This window comes from Myxocyprinus asiaticus, chromosome 33 (assembly GCF_019703515.2).
Source record: "Myxocyprinus asiaticus isolate MX2 ecotype Aquarium Trade chromosome 33, UBuf_Myxa_2, whole genome shotgun sequence".
Lineage (NCBI taxonomy): Eukaryota > Metazoa > Chordata > Actinopteri > Cypriniformes > Catostomidae > Myxocyprinus > Myxocyprinus asiaticus.
The window spans coordinates 8,433,670-8,457,869 of NC_059376.1; the positions used below are offsets into that span (position 1 = coordinate 8,433,670).

General features: G+C 39.5%; 1 protein-coding gene across 6 annotated transcripts in view; it reads right to left on the reverse strand.

Moving 5' to 3' along the window:
* The window catches only part of LOC127424666 (AP2-associated protein kinase 1-like), a 93,545-nt gene that overhangs the window by 52,346 nt on the left and 16,999 nt on the right, over positions 1-24,200 (reverse strand). For all 6 annotated transcript variants that reach the window (XM_051670031.1, XM_051670030.1, XM_051670028.1 and 3 more), the window contains exons 2-8: positions 16,118-16,236; positions 13,118-13,226; positions 5,787-5,929; positions 5,298-5,419; positions 5,137-5,218; positions 3,580-3,712; positions 1,502-1,605 (exon numbers count right to left, since the gene is read on the reverse strand). In XM_051670031.1, the coding sequence (XP_051525991.1) occupies positions 1,502-1,605; positions 3,580-3,712; positions 5,137-5,218; positions 5,298-5,419; positions 5,787-5,929; positions 13,118-13,226; positions 16,118-16,236 (812 nt within the window). The remainder of the gene's footprint in view (positions 1-1,501; positions 1,606-3,579; positions 3,713-5,136; positions 5,219-5,297; positions 5,420-5,786; positions 5,930-13,117; positions 13,227-16,117; positions 16,237-24,200) is intronic.

Below are 24,200 nucleotides of genomic sequence, written 5' to 3' on the forward strand. Positions count from 1 at the left end.
AGCAGGATGCACTATGGGAAGAAGGCAGGCTGAAAGAGGTGTGATGCTCTGGGCAATGTTCTGCTAGGAAACCTTGGGTCCTGGCATTCATGTGGATGTTACTTTGATACGTAACACCTACCTAAAGATTGTTGCAGACCACGTACACCCCTTCATGGCAATGGTATTCCCTGATGGCAGTGGCCTCTTTCAGCAGGAATTTGTTCAGGAATGGTTTGAGGAACATGACAAAGAGTTCAAGGTGTTGACTTGTCCTCCAAATTCCCCAGATCTCAATCCAATTGTGCTGGACCAACAAGTCTGATCCATGGAGTTCCCACCTTGCAACTTACTGGTCTTAAAGGATCTGCTGCTAACATCTTGGTGCCAGATACCACAAGACACCTTCAGAGGTCTTGTGGAGTCCATGCCTCGATGGGTCAGAGCTGTTTTGGTGGCAAAAGGGGGACCTACACGATATTAGGCAGGTGGTTTTAATGTTGTGGCTCATGTTGTGTATAGAAGAGTGCTTATTATGGCACTGAAAGTGGAGATTTATAGTAAAAAAGGACTTAAATTTTGATCTGTTTCTCAACCACATCTATCATATCACTTCTGAAGACACTGATTAAACCACTGGAATCTTATGGATTAACTTTATGCTGCCTTTATGTGCTTTTATGAGCTTCAAAGTTTTGGACCCTGTTCACTTGCATTGTATGGAGCTGAAATATTCTTCTAAAAATCTTTGTTTGTGTTCTGCAGAAGAAAGTCATACACATCTGGGATGGCATGAGGGTGAGTAAATGATGAGAGAATTTTTTTTTTATTATTCCTTATTTAATTATTATAGGAATTATTACTATTCCTTTAACATTGTTAACGAATATTATAATAAAAACTACATGAAAACATTTTATTTAACTTAACAAAAGACATCCTACTTAATTGAAGAAAAAAACTGAAACTAAAATACATTCTTTTGGCCTGAAAAAAAAAAATCAATTACCTCAAATTAATTTCAGTTTTGCTTTTTGTCACACAGTATATTATATATATATTTTAAAAAAAAATGTATAATGCCAATTTTGAAGGCACAACAATGTTTTCTTTTTTTTTAATTATTGCAAAAACCCATGGACCTTTTTGAGTAAGACCATTCCTGAAATGTGCTCTAAATGGCGCTTTGCGGTTGTTGATGTTAATATGTCTTTGAGCACGAGTCAATGCTTCCATTATGCTATCAATACTGCTCAGAGTGGGAGGGGCCACTGGATCTGAGCCAATTGGCAGCCGCGAGCGACATTCTACTTCCTCTGCCGTTACGTGCCAGCACTTACGATAATGGATGGGCATGAATTACATACAGATGTGTCAGAATAAAGAACAAAATGTGTGCAGTGTGTGGCAGAAAAATAGGTGAGAAGATCAGACCAAGTGTACATGATAGTTGGTTAAAGCACAGGAGGAATGGAGAGAGATATTTAATCATCAAAGTTTGAATGAGCAGGAAGTGTCTTACGTGGAAATTCTGTACTGGGCATTCCTTCCCTGCAAGTTTAAAAGCGAAATATGACACCTGGTAGATATCAGGCCTTACGTCAGGGTCCGGTTCCAGCATGTAACCTGAGAGGGGACAAATGAAGACCAATAAATAAATAAATAAAGACCATAGGTGAAAACCTGCATATTTAAATATTTAAAAGCTTTCACAGTTATGACTGTATAGGCCACAACAAGAAAGATATTATATAAGATATAAGACATTTTGCCACTATATACATTTCTTGAAGTCAAAGGAAACCTTTATGTGTTTATCTAGATATTGAAACCACTGTCGTAAAATTGTCATAAATGGTCATAAGCTTAAATGCATTAAAGGAACAGTTCACCCAAAATGAAAATTGTCTCATCATTCACTCACCCTCATGCCATCCCAGATGTGTATAACTTTCTTTCTTCTGCAGAACACAAACAAAGAGTTTTAGTAAAATATCTCAGCTCAGTTGGTCCATACAATGCAAGTGAATGGTGACCAAAACTTTGAAGCTCCAAAAAGCACATAAAGGCAGCATAAAAGTAATTAATACGACTCCAGTGGTTTAATCCATATCTTCTTGAGCGATTCATTCGGTTTTGGGTGAGAAAAGACCAAAATGTAACTCATTTTTCATTGTACATCTTGCCATTGCAGTCTTTAGGCACGATCACGATTTCAAGCTTGATTACACTGAAATCATGATTGCTAAGGAGACTGCTGATGTCAAGATTTTGGTCTGTTCTCACACAAAACCAACTGGATCACTTCTGAAGACATTAAACCACTGGAATCATATGAATTACTTGTATGCTGCTTTATGTGCTTTTTTGAGCTTCACATTTTTTGGATCACCATTTACTTGCATTGTATTTACCCACAGAGCTGAGATATTCTTCTAAAAATCTTTGTTTGCTATCTGCAGAAAAAAATTAACTCACACATCTGGGATAGCATGAGGGTGAGTACATTTTCATTTTTGGGTGAACTATTCCTTTAAATGTGCCATGTGTAATTTCTTAGCCTTTAGGGACACCAAATAGAACTCCATAAACTTCCATTATTTGGACAAAAAGATAGTCCCACCCCAAACTTATGCCATTGGTTGAACAAATGTTGCTGTGTCGGGCTGGTCAGGATGAGCAAACAAACAGAGCACTGTTTTGATAGTGTCACAAAGTCACAGTGTTACACTTTTCAGAGTAATCAACCTACAAATGGCATACTAATTGTTGTCTCTGCATATTAAGCTGGGAAATGAGAAAGTATTTTCACACACAGCAGATTTACACACAGCAGAACTTATTAGAAGTTCTTCATAATTAAAGAAATATTCCAGATTCAACCCAAGTTAAGTTCAATTGACAGAATTTGTTGCATAATATTGATTACCACAAAAATGTATTTGACTAGTCCCTCCTAATCTTTAAAAAAAAAAAAAAAGCAAAAATATGTGTTACAGTGAGGCACTTACAATGGAAGTGAATGTGGGCCAATCGGATAACATTGAAATACTCAATTTCAAAATATAGCCACAAGACATAAAGGATATGTGTGTAAACATGATTTTAGTGTGATAAAATCACTAACCTTTTCTGTGTAAAGTCATAGCCAATTTTACAACTTTGTTGCAATGACGATGTAATGTCAACAAGCCCTAAAACCCTAAAACAACTGTAGAAATTACGATTTAAACAAACAGCTCAAATAATAAATGAGTTTTAACAGAAGAATTAATGTAAGTGCATTTATGAAATAATAAGCTTCACATTTCTGCCTTTTAAACCTCCAAAAACTGGTCACATTCACTTGTAAGTGCCTCACTGTAACCTCCATTGGTTTCTTTTTTGTATATTTTTAAAGAAAAGGAATCTAAATACATTTTTGTGGTAATCAACATTATGCCACAAATGCTGTCAATTGAGCTTAACTTTTACTGAACCTGGAATATTCCTTTAAAAAAAAAAAATTTATACACATTTTTTTAATTCTTCATCTTAAAAAAAAAAAAAAAGTCAGTTAAGCAATAGAATGTTGATTAATCACTTAATAGCTGTACTTACGAATAAGACAGTGCATGTCGTGTGAGTAGCGAGAGTTATCTGGAATGGTGAAGCTGCCGTCACAAATGGCCACCTGACTCTCTCCAAACGGCAATGTGAAATAACACAATTTATACAGCAAACAGCCTAAAGCCTGAGGACACAAAAAAACACATATCATCAGCTTTTTGAGCATTAAACCCATCCTGTGCAATACTGCTAAATGCTATAAAAACTGCCAGGTCGGTGGTAAGTCTAAAGGCCAATTTGTAGTTCTGAATCGAACCTACGATATAGGCTACAAGTTGTCTTTCAAAGACAAAGGACAACTGGCTCTAACAAGGACAGAAAGAGATGTAGAAGGCCAGATGTACAACTAAACAAGAGGATAAGTACATCAGAGTCTCTAGATTGAAAAATAGATGCCTGACATGCCCTCAGCTGAGAGCTTCATTGAATTCTACCCGCTCAACACCAGTTTCATGTACAACAGTAAAGAGAAGACTCAGGGGTGCAGGCCTTATGGGAAGAATTGCAAAGAAAAAGCCACTTTTGAAACAGAAAATCAAAAAGAAAAGGTTAGAGTGGACTAAGAAACAGACATTGGACAACAGATAATTGGAAAAGAGTGTTATGGATCTTAACCCCATTGAGCTTTTGTGGAATCAGCTAGACTGTAAGGTGCGTGAGAAGTGCCCAACAAAACAGCCACATTTATGGCAAGTGCTACAGGAAGTGTGGGGTGAAATGTCACCTGAGTATCTGGACAAACTGACAGCTAGAATGCCAAGGATCTGCAAAGCTGTCATTGCTGCACGTGGAGGATTTTTTGATGAGAACTCTTTGAAGTAGTTTAAGAAGTTCTGAACATTATTTTCAAACTGTAATAGTAATTTTTCACATTATTAATGTCCTGACTATACATTGTGATCAGTTGAATGCCACTTTGATGAATAAAAGTACCAATTTCTTTCCATAAGTGCAAAATCTGTACATTATTCCAAACTTTTGGCTGCCAGTGAACATTATATAAAATTATTCAGCACGGAGCATCAGAGTATTCCAGTATATGCCTGATTTATTGTCTGCATGGCAGTCAACCTGTATAATAAATAAAATGTACCTAAACCTATGGCGTAGGTTCGACGCAGAAATATAAACCGGCCTTTAATGTTCACTTGTGATCGGATCACCTGAAACAGGTGTTAATACCATGAGTAAACAGAACTTGTAGAAACTGACAGGTTGAACACACCAAATAATAAACTACAGGTATCAATGCCATCATTGCTTGACACCAGAAGGTCCCACAAAGCAAGGTTTTTTTTTTTTTTTAAATATACTAAAAGCTTTGAGTAAGACTCAGACAGCTGTTATGGCTCTATTAGGGGGCCCCCTTGTGGCCTGAGAGGGAAGGGAGAATATAACTGCAAAGAGAGAGTTGTAGCTAGATGTGACACCTACATGGGGGGTCGCGATGTGGGGCCTCCAAGTAGGATTTCGCTTATGGCTCCCATATGCTCAGAAACGGCCCTGCTTGTAGCTTATAGTCTCACTCACTACCAGTCTTTGACTTACCCATATATCTGCTTTGGTAGTGATAACCTTCCCCCCATATAGATTCACCATTTCTGGGGCCCGATATGAAAGAGTAGTGTACCTAAACACATACACAGTAAATTGGTGTGATTAAGTAAATGCGTGTTGTTTAATATGAAGAAAAAAAAAGTGACACTCACTTCTTGATCTCCTCTTCTACAGTCGCCACACCTTCTGCTTGAGGATTCTGGGATCTGTTAGTGGCACTGCCAAAATCACACAACACATAATGACCTCTGTCATGCAGCAAGATGTTTTCTACCTAAAGGAGACACATTGAATAAAGTGTTAGATAGTTAATTCGCAGAAGCATGCAACTGAAATTTCTTTGTAGGCACAATGTTATAAAGCAGCGAAAAAAGTTATTTCTACCATCTAAATCTAAATGTGTCCTAACCAGCTGCGACAAGCGACAGGACATTCTGATTTCGTGCACTGGGAAATGCATTGATAACTAACGTTCTCTGTTAATCCATGGACACCTGATTGGCAAAACAAATGCTTCTATTGTCAATTTGTAAGAACTCGACTCAAAAAGGGTTAATGGGTAAACAGACCAAAGTACAAAAGTGACATTTCAGATTATTAAGAAAGAGAAGGAGACAAAGCAATAGGTGTAGAGTTCATACTTTGAGGTCCCGATGGATGATGGGTGTTTTGCACTGATGCAGTCGTGCAACAGCTTCACAAGTGTCACAGAAGATCTGCAGCACCTCTAATTCACTGAATCCCGTCTGTAAACGCTGATTCATCAGATTCACTACCTGCCCACCTGCATTCGTTTATATCACACACACACATACAAATACACAGAGAAACTAACGTATGACTGCCACTGCTGTGTTGTACACAAATACATTAAAATCGCATTGTAGGTCACAACCACCAAACACAGTGAAAAAATAATGAGGTTGAATTCCAATCTGCTTTCTATCTGTACTAGTATATATTGTGTGAGATTAGGATTAGTGCACCCCACACCATAGTATCTTCAATAGTATCCAGAAAGTTCCGAGATGGTATACAATTTCCAGTGGATTATTGAAGTCCACTGGAAATAGTATACCATCTAGTATACCATCATCTGTGCATGCTTTCTGTCCTAATATTACCCACAACCCAATAAAATATGGAAAAGGAGTCTGTGATTGCTTGACATTTTTTTGAGAAACATGGTGAGGAATAAAAGGTCAAAGCTGCCACAGCAGTTTATAGATGTATGAATAAAAAAGTTAGGTAAAAATAACTTTTTAATCAAATAATTTAGCTAGATGCTAATGCTAACAAGTATGGAGCTTATTTTACAGCTGAAGTATGCAACTTTTTGCGACACTAGCGCCATTTGCAAAATGTATTGTTGAATTTGCACACTATTGCAAAAATAAACAATGTTTTCAAAACTGCTTTCTGAATATGCCACTGATCTGCTTTTGATTGAACAGTCAGATAGTCCTGCCCCCAACTCATGCCACTGGTCGAGTAATGTTGGTGGGCGGGGTTTAAGCAGGTCACTTAAAACAAACAGAGGAATTTTTATTGCACCAGAGAGACAACGTTTTTACAGTTTTTGAGAAAATTAACCTATGAATTGCTTGCTTATACAGTTGTGCTCAAAAGTTTGCATACCCTGCAGAAATTGTGTAATTTTGGCATAGATTTTGAAATTATGACTGATCATGCAAATCTTTTTATTTAAGGATAGTGATCATATGAAGCCATTTATTATCACATAGTTGTTTGGCTCCTTTTTAAATCATAATGATAACAGACATCACCCAAATGGCCCTGATCAAAAGTTTACATACCCTTGAATGTTTGGTCTTGTTACAGACACACAAGGTGACACACACAGGTTTAAATGGCAATTAAACATTAATTTACCACACTTGTGGCTTTTTAAATTGCAATTAGTGTCTGTGTATAAATAGTCAATGAGTTAGTTAGCTCTCATGTGGATGCACTGAGCAGGCTAGATACTGAGCCGTGGGGAGCAGAAAATAACTATCAAAAGACCTGCGTAACAAGGTAATGGAACTTTATAAAGATGGAAAAGGATATAAAAAGATATCCAAAGCCTTGAAAATGCCAGTCAGTACTGTTCAATCACTTATTAAGAAGTGGAAAATTCGGGGATCTCTTGATACCAAGCCAAGGTCAGGTAGACCAAGAAAGATTTCAGCCACAACTGCCAGAAGAATTGTTCGGGATACAAAGAAAAACCCACAGGTAACCTCAGGAGAAATATAGGCTGCTCTGGAAAAAGATGGTGTGGTTGTTTCAAGGAGCACAATACAACGATACTTGAACCAAACTGAGCTGCATGTTCGAGTTGCCAGAAAGAAGCCTTTACTGTGGCAATGCCACAAAAAAGCCCAGTTACAATATGCCCAACAACACCTTGACACGCCTCACAGCTTCTGGCACACTGTAATTTGGAGTGACGAGACAAAATCAAATCACTTTTATTGTCACACAACCATATACACAAGTGCAATAGTGTGTGAAATTCTTGGGTGCAGTTCCGAGCAACATAGTAGTCGTGACAGTGATGGGACATATACCAATTTACAATAAACATCAGATTTACAACACAATTTAAAATCTAATATACACATAATTACACATAACACAATATACAAATAATAACATACAATGTACAGTATACAATACACACAATATAGAATACACATTATACAATAAAAAAGTATATATAGTATATATAAAATGTACTGTATTGACATTCAGGCTGTCGGTTGATAGTAAGTTGCCAGTGTGTTGTTAAGAGAGAATATAATATAATAATAATATAATTTATGACAGTCCAGTGTGAGATATAAGAGAGAGTAATAAAGTGCAGTGCTGATGTATTTTGATCGTGGGAGATCAAGAGTTCAAAAGTCTGATTGCTTGGGGGAAGAAGCTATCATGAAGTCGGCTGGTGCGGGTCCTGATGTTGCGATACCGCCTGCCTGATGGTAGCAGTGAGAACAGCCTATGGCTCGGGTGGCTGGAGTCTCTGATGATCCTCCAAGCTTTTTTCACACACTGCCTGGTATATATGTCCTGGAGGGAGGGAAGCTCACTTCCGATGATGTGTCTGGCAGTTCGCACCACACTTTGCAGTGCTTTGCGGTTGTGGGCGGTGCTATTGCCGTACCAGGCGGAGATGCAGCCAGTCAGGATGCTCTCTACAGTGCAGGTGTAGAACCGTGTGAGGATGTGGTGGTTCATTCCAAACTTCCTCAGCCGTCTCAGGAAGAAGAGGCGCTGATGAGCCTTCTTCACAACGACTTCAGTGTGGATGGACCATGTGAGTTCCTCAGTGATGTGGACACCCAGGAACTTGAAGCTGCTGACTCTCTCCACTGGTGCTCCATTGATGGTGATGGGACTGTATTCTCTATCTCTTCTCCTGAAGTCCACCACAAGCTCCTTTGTCTTACTGACATTGAGGGAGAGGTTGTGCTCCTGACACCAGTGTGTCAAAGTGTGCACCTCCTCTCTGTAGGCTGTTTCATCATTGTCAGTGATCAGACCTATCATGGTCGTATCATCAGCAAACTTAATGATGGCATTGGAGCTGTGTGCTGCCACACAGTCATGTGTGTACAGGGAATACAGGAGTGGGCTGAGAACACAGCCCTGTGGGGCTCCAGTGTTGAGGGTCAGTGATGAGGAGATGTTGCTGCCCATTCTAACCACCTGGCATCTGCTTGACAGGAAGTCCAGGATCCAGCTGCACAGCGAGCTGTTTAAGCCCAGAGCCCGGAGTTTCTCATCAAGCTTGGAAGGCACTATGGTGTTGAATGCTGAGCTGTGGTCTACAAACAACATTCTCACATAAGTGTTCTTTTTTTCCAGGTGGGAGAGAGCAGTGTGTATTTTAGATGCAATGGCATCATCAGTGGAGCAGTTGTTGCGGTAAGCAAACTGCAATGGGTCTAGTGATGGAGGCAGCACAGAGCAGATGTAATCTCTGATTAGTCTCTCAAAGCATTTGCTGATGATGGGGGTCAGAGCAACAGGACGCCAGTCATTTAAGCAAGTGATTTTGGATTGCTTTGGAACAGGCACAATGGTGGATGTTTTAAAGCATGTGGGGACTACAGACAAAGAGAGGGAAAGGTTGAAAATGTCCGTAAAAACACCAGCCAGTTGGTTCGCGCACGCTCTGATGACGCGGCCCGGAATGCCGTCTGGACCCGCGGCTTTGCGGATATTCACCCGTCGGAAGGATCGAGTTACATCCGCTACAGAAACGGAAAGTGAACTAACCTCTGTAGCTTCAGCCGCGTGAGCTCTCTCCGTGACGGCAGTGTTATTTCCCTCGAAACGAGCATAAAAAGTATTTAGCTCATCCGGGAGAGAGGCAGCGGTGTTTTTATTCCCTTTAAAGTCCGTGATGATATTAATTCCCTGCCACATGCTTCTAGAGTTGGTGGTGTTGAATTGTCCTTCAATCTTGTTCCTGTACTGGCGTTTTGCAGCTCTGATAGTTTTTCGGAGGGCATAACTGGCTTGTTTATGCTCCTCCACGTTCCCGGTATTAAAAGCGGAGGTCCGTGCATCAAATGCCACGCGAATATCGCTATTAATCCAAGGTTTCTGGTTCGGGTAGATCCGTATTGTTCTGGTCGGAACGACGTCCTCTACGCACTTTCTGATGAAAAGTTATCAGCGTAAAACTCGATGTCGTCATCAGAGGTGGACCGGAACATCTCCCAGTCCGCGTGATCAAAACAGTCTTGTAGCATAGAGTCTGATTGGTCCGACCACCACTGGATCGTTCTGAGGGTGGGTGCTTCCTGTTTCAGTTTCTGCCTGTAAGCGGGCAGAAGCAGAATGGAAGAGTGGTCCGATTTGCCAAATGGTGGGCGGGGGAGGGATTTGTAGCCGTCCCGGAAGGGAGAGTAGCAATGGTCCAAAACCTGGTCCCCTCATGTGTTAAAACGAACGTGTTGGTGGTATTTTGTGTTGGACTGATTTGAAACTGGCTTTGTTAATGTCCCCGGTCACAATGAACGCGGCCTCAGGGTGCGCGGTTTCCTGCTTGCTTATAATCCCATACAGTTCCTTGAGTGCCCGGTCTGTGTCGGCTTGTGGCGGGATGTACACAGCTGTGATAATGACCGTTGTGAATTCCCTCTGTAGCCAGAATGGTCGACACAGAAGCATGAGAAATTCCAGATCAGGAGAGCAGAAAGACTTGATACAATGTACGTTCCTCTGATCACACAATGATTTGTTGATCATAAAACATCCACCACCACCTCTGCTTTTACCTGAGAGGTCTTTCGCTCTGTCCGCTCGGTGTACGGAGAACCCCACGGGTTCAATGGCTGAATCTGGAATCTCAGCGGACATCCAAGTTTCCGTAAGGCAGATAATGCAGCAGTCCCTCATCTCTCGTTGGAAAGAGATCCGTGCTCTCAGCTCGCAGAGCGTGTTGTCCAGAGACTGAACATTTGCCAGTAGAATACTGGGTAGCGGGGGTCGATTTGCACGACGTCTTACTCTGATGAGAACACCGGCTCTGTTTCCCCTTTTCCTTTTGCGTTTTCGCGGCCGGGCTGCCCAGACAAAGGGCTCCGGCATGTTTGTAAACAGAGGGTCGGCATTGAGGAATTTGAAGTCCGGTTTGCGGTGTGTAATTGCAGAACCAATGTCCAAAAGTGTTTGTCTGTCATAGACAACAAGGCAGACAACATCCAAGACAAAAAACATAAGAATTGTAAACAAAACAAACAAAACACTACAATGTTGTGTCGGAGCTCGCAATGCAGCAGCCATACTCGGCGCCATCTTGAGTCCATACTATGGTCACAACCATAAGTGCTATGCCTATTGTGAAAAGAATACCATCCCCACTGTGAAGCATGGTGGTGGCTCACTGATGTTTTGGGGGTGTGTGAGCTCTAAAGGCACGGGGAATCTTGTGAAAATTGATGGCAAGATGAATGCAGCATGTTATCAGAAAATACTGGCAGACAATTTGCATTCTTCTGCACGAAAGCTGCGCATGGGACGCTCTTGGACTTTCCAGCACGACAATGACCCTTAGCACAAGGCCAAGTTGACCCTCCAGTGGTTACAGCAGAAAAAGGTGAAGGTTCTGGAGTGGCCATCACAGTCTCCTGACCTTAATATCATCGAGCCACTCTGGGGAGATCTCAAACATGCGGTTCATGCAAGACGACCAAAGACTTTGCATGACCTGGAGGCATTTTGCCAAGACAAATGGACAGCTATACCACCTGCAAGAATTTGGGGACTCATAGACAACTATTACAAAAGACTGCACGCTGTCATTGATGCTAAAGGGGGCAATACACAATATTAAGAACTAAGGGTATGCAGACTTTTGAACAGGGGTCATTTCATTTTTTTTCTTTGTTGCCATGTTTTGGTTTATGATTGTGCCATTCTGTTATATCCTACAGTAGAATATGAATCCCATAAGAAATAAAATAAATGTGTTTTGCCTGCTCACTCATGTTTTCTTTAAAAATGGTACATATATTACCAATTCTCCAAGGGTATGCAAACTTTTGAGACCAACTGTAGCTGTCTCTGTAGATTAAGCTGGGATTGAAGAAACTATTTTAACACTGAAAAAATAACATACTTCAGCTTTAAATAAATAAATAGCATAGATATAAAAAAGCATAAAGTATAAATAAGTATAAATAAATAAATAAATGCCCAGATAGTGTAAAATGTTCAAAATATTTTCAAGACAATTAGAAAATAATAGAATTAAATATATTTGCATATGTTTTGATTTATTATTTTTCATAAATCAAAGAGATAATGCAACAAATAAGGACAAATCTAAAACAAGAGTCATGGCTTGTACTGAAATTTCATGAGACACAACTAGCTGTCAAAAACATATTGAGCTATACATAACACAAGATACACATAAGCCACACATTAGTTACACATATGTATTTTCTCAGGCACATATTGAATCTAAATATATGAACAACATAAATAATGCACACCCAAATGACAATAGTCATATCATACTGTTCATGTGTTGCACTTGCTATAGTTTACTTCCATGTTGTTTCTTCGTAAACTAGCAATGTCAAATGTAAATCATGTCAATCACTGAAACATCAGCACCACTCTGAGTAAGAAATAGCATGTATAATGTGTACACGCATATGGAATACTGATAATTCAGAACTGTCACACAGAATATCAACGTCATATAGTATTTAGTTGTATGAATATAGTACTAATTATTTCTCTTGTAATAAACGAAGAAATAGATATCCTGTGATAGTAAATGTATATAGATATGAAATAATCATAAAAATATAATATATGAAAGTGCAAAAAAAAAAAAAAAAAAAAAGACACTCTTACATACTCGGGTCTCTACTGACCCTATACACTTTTGGTACTCAAACTATTATAAAAACAAATGTTTTGCAATTTTGCCTTTTTTTTTTTTTTTTTTTACACTATTTATAAGCGATAGATTGAGGAATACTAAAGACGTGTGGGCACAACTCCAAAAAAATGGATGAGGTTCCAGGTCACTAAAGACCCTAGGTATGTGTTTAAGGGTTAATACAGTGGTTCTCACACTAGGGAGTGCAGAGAGGTTGCAAAGGAGACATATGTGTATATTAGGGTTGTTACTGGTTAATCAATAGTCAGTTATTCATTTGTGAAAATTAAACGGTTAATGAGGTTTTCATTTTTATCATTGTATTTGTTTATTTAAAACTGGCAGATAATAAGCTCCATAAACATGCAAAACAAACTATATGCAATGATGATGCAGTTCAAATGCAAATTTAGGAAATGGTAGTATGTCCTAATGTCATGCGTCTTACACCATACTCAAAAAGATGTACTTTCACCAGAAAGGTATGTATTCTTAAATACTTTTAGTGTTTAGTAGAAGTATCCAAATTGGGATTCTGCCATAAACACACAGACTGACCTCTACAGAAGTCCATGAGTATGAGAACTTCCCAAACATCTCCTGAACCCACTGCTGTGATGCTGGAGTCCAGGAAGCCAACTATATTTTTGTTACCCACAAGATCCCTCTGTTAAATAAAAAAATTGTTGAGCAAAACAATATATAACTGCTGCGATGACTGTGAAGATGTTCCCACTTTCAAAGAATATTTCATCTAAATATGAAAATTCTGTCATCACTTTCTCACCCTCATGCCGTTCCAAACCCGTATAATGTTTAGAACAACATTAGAGTCGTTATTCACTGAAAATCTAAATCGCCTTAGCTCTCCTTGGCTCATTCATGACAGAAGTAGCAATGTCCAATTTTGGGAGTATCGATAGATCCAGTTCACAAAACCGGTTTAAATGATGTGTTCATGAATCAAACTCTTCCGAGTCTGAAGTTCAACTGACTGACTCAATGATACAGTCGCAGCGGCTAAGAGCTCACTGAAGGGGAAGATATATACAAAATATAATATATGCAATATATAATATTTCTTGATGGAGTACATGGATGTTCATTTTCTAAAAGCTCAAATGTGACCAAAAAAATGAAAACCAATTACATTCATTAGTAAAATTTACTTTTTCATAAATGTACCAAGTTAAAAGGTCCCCTGTATAATTAACAGCATTAGCTGGGAGAGAATTTCTTTCATATGTAAGCAAAATGGACATTATAACCGAAATATACCCATATGAATCGATATTTAATCGGAATTTAACAGAATCAAAACCCAGCCCTAGTGAGTAAGACTTACATTTCGGTCTATTCCTCACACAAAGCTATCATATGGCTTCAGAAGACATGGAATACAACCCACGTCTTATGTCTTATGGACCACATTTATGGTGCTTTTTTTTGTAATTTTGGAGCTTGACAGCCTAATTCACTTTCTTTATATGGAACGACATGAGGGTGAGTAAATAAGGAATTTAAAATTTTTGGTGAACTTTTCCTTTAAAGGTGTTGTAAGCGATTTTTTTCATGGAAAAGTATGCAAGACAAATTCCTACTCCCTGAAAGATATTCATGAAATAAGTGTTGTGAGATATCTCACCGATCTCTGTGACAGCTGACAAAAATGTGTCCGCAGTCATTGAAGCTTTCTGCCTGTCAATCATGTTGCACGTTGCTGCGAAATATTGAGGCTTAATGCCATTTTTATGCCATGTTTTTCATAACAGTTGTCAGTTGAGGGTGCTATTTTGCTGCTGTTGTTTTTAACAAATGTTTCTGCTCTCAATAAAGCTCATTTAGTATCTTTTGGAGTGCGGGGTTTTGGATAGAGGGGACGTGGCGTATTCAACGGCTCAGTCTCGTGGAAGTAGAATGGTTCAAATAGTTTACAGCACCTTTATCACTGTAAATACCTTCAGCTAACATCAGCAGTTTGAATGTACTCCAATTTGGCGATAATTATCTGGAATTGTCAAGTTACTATTGCATTCAATCAATAAACAGAAGCCTGATTATTCTCCAATCTCTGCCTGAATCCCCTCTCAATCAGTAAACTTTCTTTCACCAATAAAACTTTTTCTTCTCTGTGTACTATATGAGCTATTTACTTACTGGCCAAAAATACTGGGAACTTATTTGGATTGTCTGCACAGTAATCAATGTCCCAAAATGTGTTAAGCAGCAATGAATTAAGTGTAACATACTGTGTGATTTACCAGCGCCTGAGAAGAGAACGCTCGCATTGTTTTTTGGCCATTGGCTACAAGCTCAAACAATGAAGACTTTGAGTCAATGCTAGTTTGTTAATGAAATAGCTTAGCTGAATGCCCTTTCAAATCGACTCATTCACTCACTAATTTTAAATGCCCCCAGTTATTCGTCTATTTAGGAGGGCACTGTGAGCAGCTGCTCGTTTTGAAACAGCGAGACACTTTGTGAAGCTAAAACAGAGCTGACATTTTCTCCCTGTCTATTTAGTAGGGCCCACATTGAAGTAAACTGGATTTCCAATTGTAACACGGTCCCAGAGGATGACCTTTGCTAGCATTGTACTGTTCAAAACACTATATCTACAGCACTACGAGTAAACTCAGGAACAGAAGAACTTGAATCCTTTTGAAGTTGTGCATGGCTCAGAGTCCGTTTTGAAGGTTAAATTGGGGTTTAAAATATAAGGACAAATAAAGGACAAGTGCTTCTATATATTAAGCCTTAAAAGGAACTTTATTCATGATGAGGTATTGTAAGTGTACGAGCGGATTCACACATTCATTTTTGAAGCGTGCAGCACATGCAGACTGTATTTTTATTTAATTAAATCACAGTATTCTGTATTTTATTCATCACACTTGATCATATCATCATTTTAATTTGATTATTTGTGCATTCACACATTCATTTTATCCCAAACATGTCAAATTCTGGGACATTCGGCATTTTATAGTTAATTGTTTTTGTTATGACTGGATTCCGCGATTCCGTCCGTGTTTTCTGCATCGCGGAAATCATACAGCCCTAGACAAAATCCACTGCAGCTTGACTAAAAAAAGTGATTGATGCACCATTTTTTAATTTGAATGTGAGCTTTGGCTTATCGGTGAATAATGACTTAAACTTCGGTCTGTATCTCGCGCAAAGGTATTATATGGCTTCAGAAGACATGAAATATAGCACACGAGTTGCATGGACCACTTTTATGATCCTTTTTGGACAAACAAAGTTTTTTAATGACATGAGGGTGAGTAAATAAAGACAGAATTTCCATTTTTGGCTGAAGTATTCCTTTAAGCGGGTGAATGTTGCAGGTAAACTGGAATAGTACTGAAGGGTAACAAGCCTAAATTAGCATCAAAGTGACAAAGTCATTCGTTACAATGGTCAATAAGGTTAGGTTTTTACTGGGAATTTCAGCTGGTCACCAGCTTAACTGCTCCATACTGTGTTTTTTTAGCAAGGGAACACAACTTCACGTTTTTTGGATGGTTTAAAGACCCATGTAAGGGAATGTCTCACCATAATTTGAATCTCCCTCTTGCACACTTGAAGGTCGTGTTCATTGTTGACATACATCCTCTTCAGCGCACAGCGGAGACCCTGATGAGTTCTCACCAGAAATACAATGGCAAAACCACCTGCAGAGAGAAAACCAACAGCCTTAAGATCTGTAAACACAACACAGTTGAGCTACTGAGAGGAAAATCCATCTCATTTGTGATTCAAGAAATGTAACACAGTATCACAGGAACACAGGCAACCTTTGTCCAGGGTTAATAAAGGCTGGTTTGACGACTGCCTCCCTTCTGCTATCAGAGCAACAGGCAGTGAACACACAGTGTAATCATATTCCAGATAGATTAAGCTAATTTGCATTAAGTTAGACCAAACTGTTCACACAGAACACGTTTTTCCATCCATCTGTGCTTTTTCATATGCAAAAACGCGCTAGACCAGTGGTTCTCAAACTGGGGGCCACCAGATGGCGCTGCATAGAAATTCTAGAACATGATTTAAAAAATAATAATTTTACCTGTATGTCAACGGGACTGTCAACCTTTGAACTACGATGTACATAAAAATGAGAAATATTAATAAATTAAATCAATTATACACAGCACACTCAGCTGCAACGTCACCAAACAGAGACATCCATTGATATACTGTACAGTGTACAGTACTGTTAGCCACACGCTAGTAAAACCTAAGACTATTTCAAATGGATCCGTTTTTATATAGAGGATGTAGTCTCTTAGCTGATTAAGTTAATACAGAAGAGCCTAACGTAAAAAAAACGAAATTGCAAAAATTTTACGACTCGTACATAAAATATGGCTTCGTGGAATGTAGACGGCAGACCACAGTGCACACTGTGCTTGAAGATTTTATCCGTTGAAGCGCTGAAACCATATAAACTCAATCGACATCTCACAACAATTCATCCGGAGCATGCAAATAAAAGTGAGGATTTTTTCCAGAGAAAGAAAAGAAGAATATGTAAAGCAAAAGGTACGATTGACTAACATCACGACAATTCCCGAGAAAGCGCAGCAAGCATCTTATATTGCAGCCCTGCGAATAGCCAAATGTAAAAAGCTGCACACGACTGGGGAGGAATTAATACTTCCAGCAGCAGTGGATATGTGCAGAGTGATGGTCGGGGAGGAGGCCGTAAACAAGATTAAATCTATACCACTGTCCAACAATACAGTAGGCAGACGGATCAAGGACCTCTCTTTTGATGTGAAATCTCAACTGACTGAAAGACTGCAATTGTGTGAGCAGTTCGCACTTCAGCTTGATGAATGCACTGACGTTAGCAGCGCAGTTGTTAGTGTACGTTCAATATTCATGGGATGGTAAAATTTTGGAAGATATTTTATTTTCCAAAGAACTCGAGGGGAGAGCTACGGGTGAGGAAATTTTCAAAATGTTGGAAACTTTCATGGTAGAAGAACATCTGAGCTGGGAAAAATGTGTGTCTGTTTGCACTGATGGTGCGGCAGCAATGACTGGGCACAAGAGTGGAGTTGTCACCCGTATTCAAGCCGTAAATCCAAAGATCGTAGCCACTCACTGTATGCTTCATCATCAAGCACTTGCATCAAAATCAATGGCATCTGACCTGCATGATGTGTTGGAAGCAGTATTAGCAGCTGTGCACTTTAAGTCAAGACCACTGAAGTCACGTCTCTTCGCAAAACCATGCACGGAGATGGGGGCAGCTCATGCTCGGCTACTGTTCCATTCGGAGGTGCGGTGGCTCTCATGTGGGAAAGTTTTGGAATGAGTGTTAGAATTGAGGCATGAGCTCCATTACTTATTGAAAGCACATAAACCTGACCTGGCACTGTTCTTTTCCGACCAACAGTGGATGGCAAAACTGGCCTACCTTGCAGACATTTTTAGTAGTCTCAACCAAGGGCGTAGATTTGTCTTGAACATTGGGGGGGTTGCAGCGTGAAGCAGTTGCATGATCCCTTTTCTTGTGATGTTATGGCCAGTGGCCTCAGCGGAAAGACTGAGGATGAACTTTTGGAATTATCCAGTTATCGCACTCTCAGGATGAGATTTAATCAGCAGATCCCAGCGAAATTTTGGCCCATGGTTGAAAAGGAGTAAAAGGAGGTTGCTCTTCAGGCCATGAGAATACTGTTGCCTTTCCCAACCACATATCTTTGTGAGACATCTTTCTCAGCCATGATGGCAATAAAGACAAAATATAGGGCATGGCTTAATGTGGAAGATGACTTGAGAATTTGCCTGTCACCAAAAACACCCAGAATTGATAAGCTCTGCAAAGAAAGACAGTCTCACCCTTCCCACTAAGAGAGACTGTGCGCTTTTGTACAGTAGTTGTTATTAAATTGATGTTCCTGTATTGCATAATTTCTTTTAAATTATATTTTAAAGCTATTTGAGTTTTTGGAGTAGACATTGTTTGTTTTATGGAAGAAAAAAAAAAACTTCAGATACGCAGTCCAAGTTGCAAACAAAACCACTGAGCCACTGACATTTTACTACAGTGCTTAAAAAAAGCTTATTTTATTACCACATCAAAATGTAACGGGTTTAATGCAAATTCTGATTAACTGTACGTAAATTAAATGTTCAATATTCATCTACTATGGAAATAGTAAATTAATGTTCAAAATTATTCACTTTTGTTGCACTTTTCCAAAACAAATTTTTCTGAAAGTATCAGTTTCAACACAATACTATTTCTATTTTATGACAATCTGTTCCATTTTATGAAATATAGAATTGATCATAAATTCTGTGTAATCAAACATCAGAGAAATAAGGCTACCAACAAACAGAACTGATGTTCCAGCACTGTATAATTTAATATGTTTTTGGTTTAATTAAAATTGTAAGTTTGAGCTTGTTTTGTGTCATGAATTTTTCTTTGGGGGGGGGGGCACAAAGGGATGCACCCTACACAAGGGGGGCCTCACGCTGAAAAAGTTTGAGAACCACTGCGTTAGACACACGTGCTCAACCACTGCGCCATGTCTGCGCAGGAGTGTAGTGTCTCAAACTAAGCGGTTAAATATCTTTCAACGATTTGAGGCCATGAACCTCATAGAACTGAGCTATTCCAACAACTAGTTCTTACTTGGAAGCACTCACTGATACAAGTCTATGCACCCAGACCTGCGGAAAATGTGTAAATGAGCCAAACACATTAGAGGTTGCCATTTTGAGAGAGCTCTTGCCATTTTCTGTGCAAAAAGCATCTGATGGTCTGTGGACAGTTTATAAGTGTGCTGTCTGAGGCTGGAACTTCATACACAGGTCACAGGTACATATACCACAACACACACCTTCTGTCAAGCATGCTGTGCTGGTTGTAACATTATCCTCCGGGGATGTTTTACAACAGGAGGAATTTGAATGCTTGTTGCCATCAAGGACAACATGGATTGTAACCAATAGAAATCCTTTAGGAGAGCCGGCTTGAGTCAGAGAGAGATCTATGTTGAGGGCAAAGATTCTGTCGGTGACTCACAGCGCATGGCAATGTCACATCCCCTGTTTATCAGTTTCCAGTTTAGGTCTCCAGTCATCACATAGATAGTGTGTCTGTGCCACAAATAGTGCTTCCAAACTAAGTTATGCAGAGCAATAAGCGGTCTGAACGAGAGTACATAGCTTCATGAAAACCATCAACACACAGGCTTACTCAACCTGCTGCTAAAGCAGATTAATCAAAGACAATATGAAACATATTACCACACAAACACACAGAGCTATCGCAAGCCCTTTAGACATTTAATAACGTACAGGATATGAATTCAAGATTAGAGGTAGACCAATATATCGGTTTTACCAATAAATCGGTGCCGATTGTTGCTTTTTGGAACTATCGGTTATCGGCAAAAATGTATGCCGATAGTTGCAGATATTTTTTTCCCGTTCAACAGTATAACAGCGGCCCCTAGAGGTGAAATAAAAACCGTTAGAGACACCTTGTGGGGATTTGTTATATCTGTCTCCAACTTTATATCTTGTGAATAATAATAATAATAAAAACGTAATAAATATACAGTATACGGAACACCTCATCTGGTGAAATATATTGGCTATTAAAAAGCTTAATTTGGTAAATACCTTAATATAGAGTTTTGTAACGGAGCCAAGTCTCCATCATTTAAAATAAGGGTCATTGGTGTGTTTCGGGCTTATTTATAGTTAAAAGTTGCACTTTATGCACCAAATCTAAAACATGTCTGGTTCTTATTGTTATTATTCTACTTCTTTATTTATTTTGGAAATATTATTATTTTGGAATTGGCATTTAGAATTGTCTTCTTTTTGGACTCATGTATCCTCTATGTCTGTACCCGACACAGTAAGTAAAGACTAAAAAACATTTTTAAAATGTTATAAATATATATATATATTTTAAAACTATCGGCCGATTAATCGGTAATTGGCCTTTTCCACCACCTTAGTTATCGTATCGGCAAAATTCCCTATCAGTCGACCCCGATTCTTGATATAAATAATACAGTTTCACTAATTAAGATGCTAATGAATGATATCGTTGATGGAACTACAAGTAGTGAAATTGCTAATTTCTAATATCAGTAATTACATTTGCACTAGTAAAAACGTTAAATAATATAATACCTTGATATAAAAAATGAAATAATTTCTTGCAGAAATACACATTCTTGGTGTATACATGCACAATCTTAGATCAGTTATGCTTAATAAGCAGACAACGTGCGTGGTCATGTAACTGCATTAAATGGCTTTCTTTTATCGGGGTGAGGTCATAAATAATCTAAGCATAAACTGATCCACACACGTAGATTTTCAAACATTACCCCTTTAATAGAAAATAAGGCATTTAGTGTGCTATTGCAATTATTTACAATACTATTTACATGACATCAAAGCCAGGCCCCCAATTCATTAACTGTCCCAACCACTTTTCACAACAAAGTGATGCCAATGAACACACACATAAACACACAGCCAGAAAATGGCAATTATAAAAAAAAAAAAAGAAAAAAAGAAAAAAACGAAACAAAAAAGAAGCAACGCCTATGCCCTCACTGCAAACACACAGTGCCCTGGGATGAGGTGCGGTGCAGTCTTAAGTAAACTGGCCACTGCTGAGAACACTGATGTAAGAGTGTCTATAAATATCCCTCCACTATCATGTTTACAAGAATTGCTAAGGGGCTGGATTGTACTCAAATCTGAGGCTTCTTAAAAGGATAGTTCACCAAAAAAAAAATTATTCTCTATATGTGTGTGTGGCCTCATTCTGTAGCGAGAGGGACAGTTAAATGGAAGAGAAGAGAACAGGCCATTGCCTTGAATGCACGGTGTGTGACAGTGTTTGTGCGCATCTCTATTGTGATGTGAACTCTGTATCTCAGCATGCACTGCTCAGGTTTCTTCTGCGTGTGTCTCACATGTCATTTCACTACTGTACAGTTCAGTAGTACTGTTCAAATGGGACACTAAGTTCAAATTACAGCTATGTTTCCAATACTCAAGGGCACAGCGATGAAACTATCAAACAGTGCGGTGCTGATCTCAGACCAGTGCTGCCAAGACAGTAGTCACACAGAGTCACACTTTTGACTATCAGCATAGAGTCTGCTCCACATTGCAGCTTATTCTGACCAAGAATTAGACACTTAGATAGGAATAGACTAGCTGATCATTATTTAAGCGCCCAATCACAGTTCATTTTTTTCATATGTGCCATTTAGGAGCTATTTAGGTCTATCTAAAAATAAATTGCAGTAAAAATAATACAACAGCCTTTTTTCAACCCAAACGCTGGGTTGAGCTTGTTGGGTCATTTTATTGGGATGTTTACTCATTGTTGGGTAGTTTTTGTGTTACCCAGAAGCTGGATTAGTGACTGTGTCATTCTCACTGACAGTTGAAACAATTTTTATTCTAATTTAATTTAAAAGATAGAAGTATTGCTTAATATGCTAATCTAATGATAGATAGATACAGGAAGCTATATTTGATGAGAGTTCCACACAAACAGGTTTTCTCTCTGAGAAGTTTTGTCTCTTTAATTCTTTGCGTTTAGTCCTTTAATGCACCGCTGCTACAGCCATAAAGCGCCGCTTGTTCACTGTCATCCTCTGCTGTGTTCCTGTTATTATGCATAATCTTATTTGTGAGGTGTTGTGGAGAGTCGTTCAGCAGATTCTGCCTGACACTGCCAGCAAATAAAATAAATAGTTGCAGTAAACAAAAAAAAAAGGCTGACCAAACTGTTGGATGCTGTGAGCTACATGTTACGCCCCTGCAATATTTATAATCGAACAGCTATGCACTCTGAAAGCAAAGCGAGGATTGCTCTATGACTTTTAGCTCCGGTGCCTAAAGTGCATTATTCCGCGCATAAGCTGTTTAGTGCCGCTCTGTATTGAAGATTTTCTTGTTTCTAACTTTTCTACTTTTGATAGTTTTGTGTGATAAGACGTTATAGTTTTTATCCTATTTATTTATTGAATATCTGTTAGTTACCCGGTTAAAAGGGCTGTACTGAGCATCCATATATCCCTATGAAACACTTCAGGTTTGGTCACATGAACATAAATCATCAATTATTTTGTCTTATATTCCAGTTAAAATATCTAAACAAGATACATTTATAATTTCTTAAAACAAGATACATTTACTTGACAAGCAAAAAGCATAAGATATTAAGTTTTGTTTTGAGAGAAATCTTAGGCCTTGTTCAGACTGCCACTAAAAATCTGATTTTTCCGAATCTGATTCACACCACATCGGGAGGTGGTTTCAAATGCGACTGAAATATTATTTTTTTCAGATGCATCTCAGTCTGGACGCTCTGGCTGCTCAAATCGGATTTCAAATGATCTTTTGCGTCACTCTTAACGCGACACACAACGATGACGTCAATATTTACCAGTCTCCTCCGTCGCTGAGTTTTTCTTGTGCGACGGAGGAGTTCTGCACCGCGACTGGACAGGGCGCTTATTTGGAGAGCGAGATGATGCACCTCCATTTTTCCGCATCTGTTTTGAAAGCATTGTCACGTGGGTACGCCTACGTCGTTCCCAAAGCAACCCATGCAGATAGGTTGGTTATGTCTGAACGCGCAAATCTGATTTTATCACTTGCAATTAATAGTGCGGACAGTCTGCCTGAAAAGATCTGATTTAAGAAAAAATCCGATTTGCCTGCAGTCTGAACATAGCCTTAGCAGTAAATTTAGTAAAACAAGAAAAGAAAAAATACAATGGGTTACAAAAAATAAACAATTCAAAGGGAAAACATCTTTATTTTTCTTATCTCAATAGCAGATATATAACATCAAATTGCAATACTAACAGAATCGCAATATATATTGAATCAGGAATAGATTGAATCCTCCTCGTCACACTACTCCCTCCTTTGCCTCAGGCCGGGGAGCCCACGAGGAAGGGGGGCGTTGCCCTTCCGGCTGCGCCTGCCAGCAGGTTTCCCCGCCCCTCTCGAGACGTGGGAGGGAGACAAGGGGAGGGAAATGGGGAGAGGGAAAGAGCGAGACGGAGTGACAGTGAGAGAAAGAGAGGAGAGAGAGAAAAAAATTGTTCATCGGTTCCAGACACACCATCGTCTGGTCCTCGACCACTCCACCCTCTGGCGGACGACAGCCACTCCTCCCCGGGCGGACTGGAGCGAGTCCTCCGACCCCTGGCGGATGGAATGACCCTCCGCGTTCTGGCGGCCGGTAGTGAGCCACTCCGCCCCTGGCAGCGGCTCCACTGCTCCAGGCGGACGGCAGCGAGCCCCTTCTCCCCTCGCATATGGCGGCCGTTTCTCGAAAGGCTGCTCTATCAGCGGACGGCAGTGGCAAGACTCCACGACAGCGCATCCCTCCTCCTTCCCGTGTTTCGGGACCAATGTAACAGGGTTTAAAATGGGCAAGGAGGCAGCGGGAATCGGCTGAACAGTCTTAATAATGTTTAATGAAAACTTAAAAAGACACAAACAAATACACACACGGCAGCTGCGTGTGGCTCTCTCTCTCCCGAACTGCTGCATCCAGATCTGCTTTATCCCTCTCCTCAGCTAATTAGCCCGACTGGGGGCCGGCCGTGCGCAC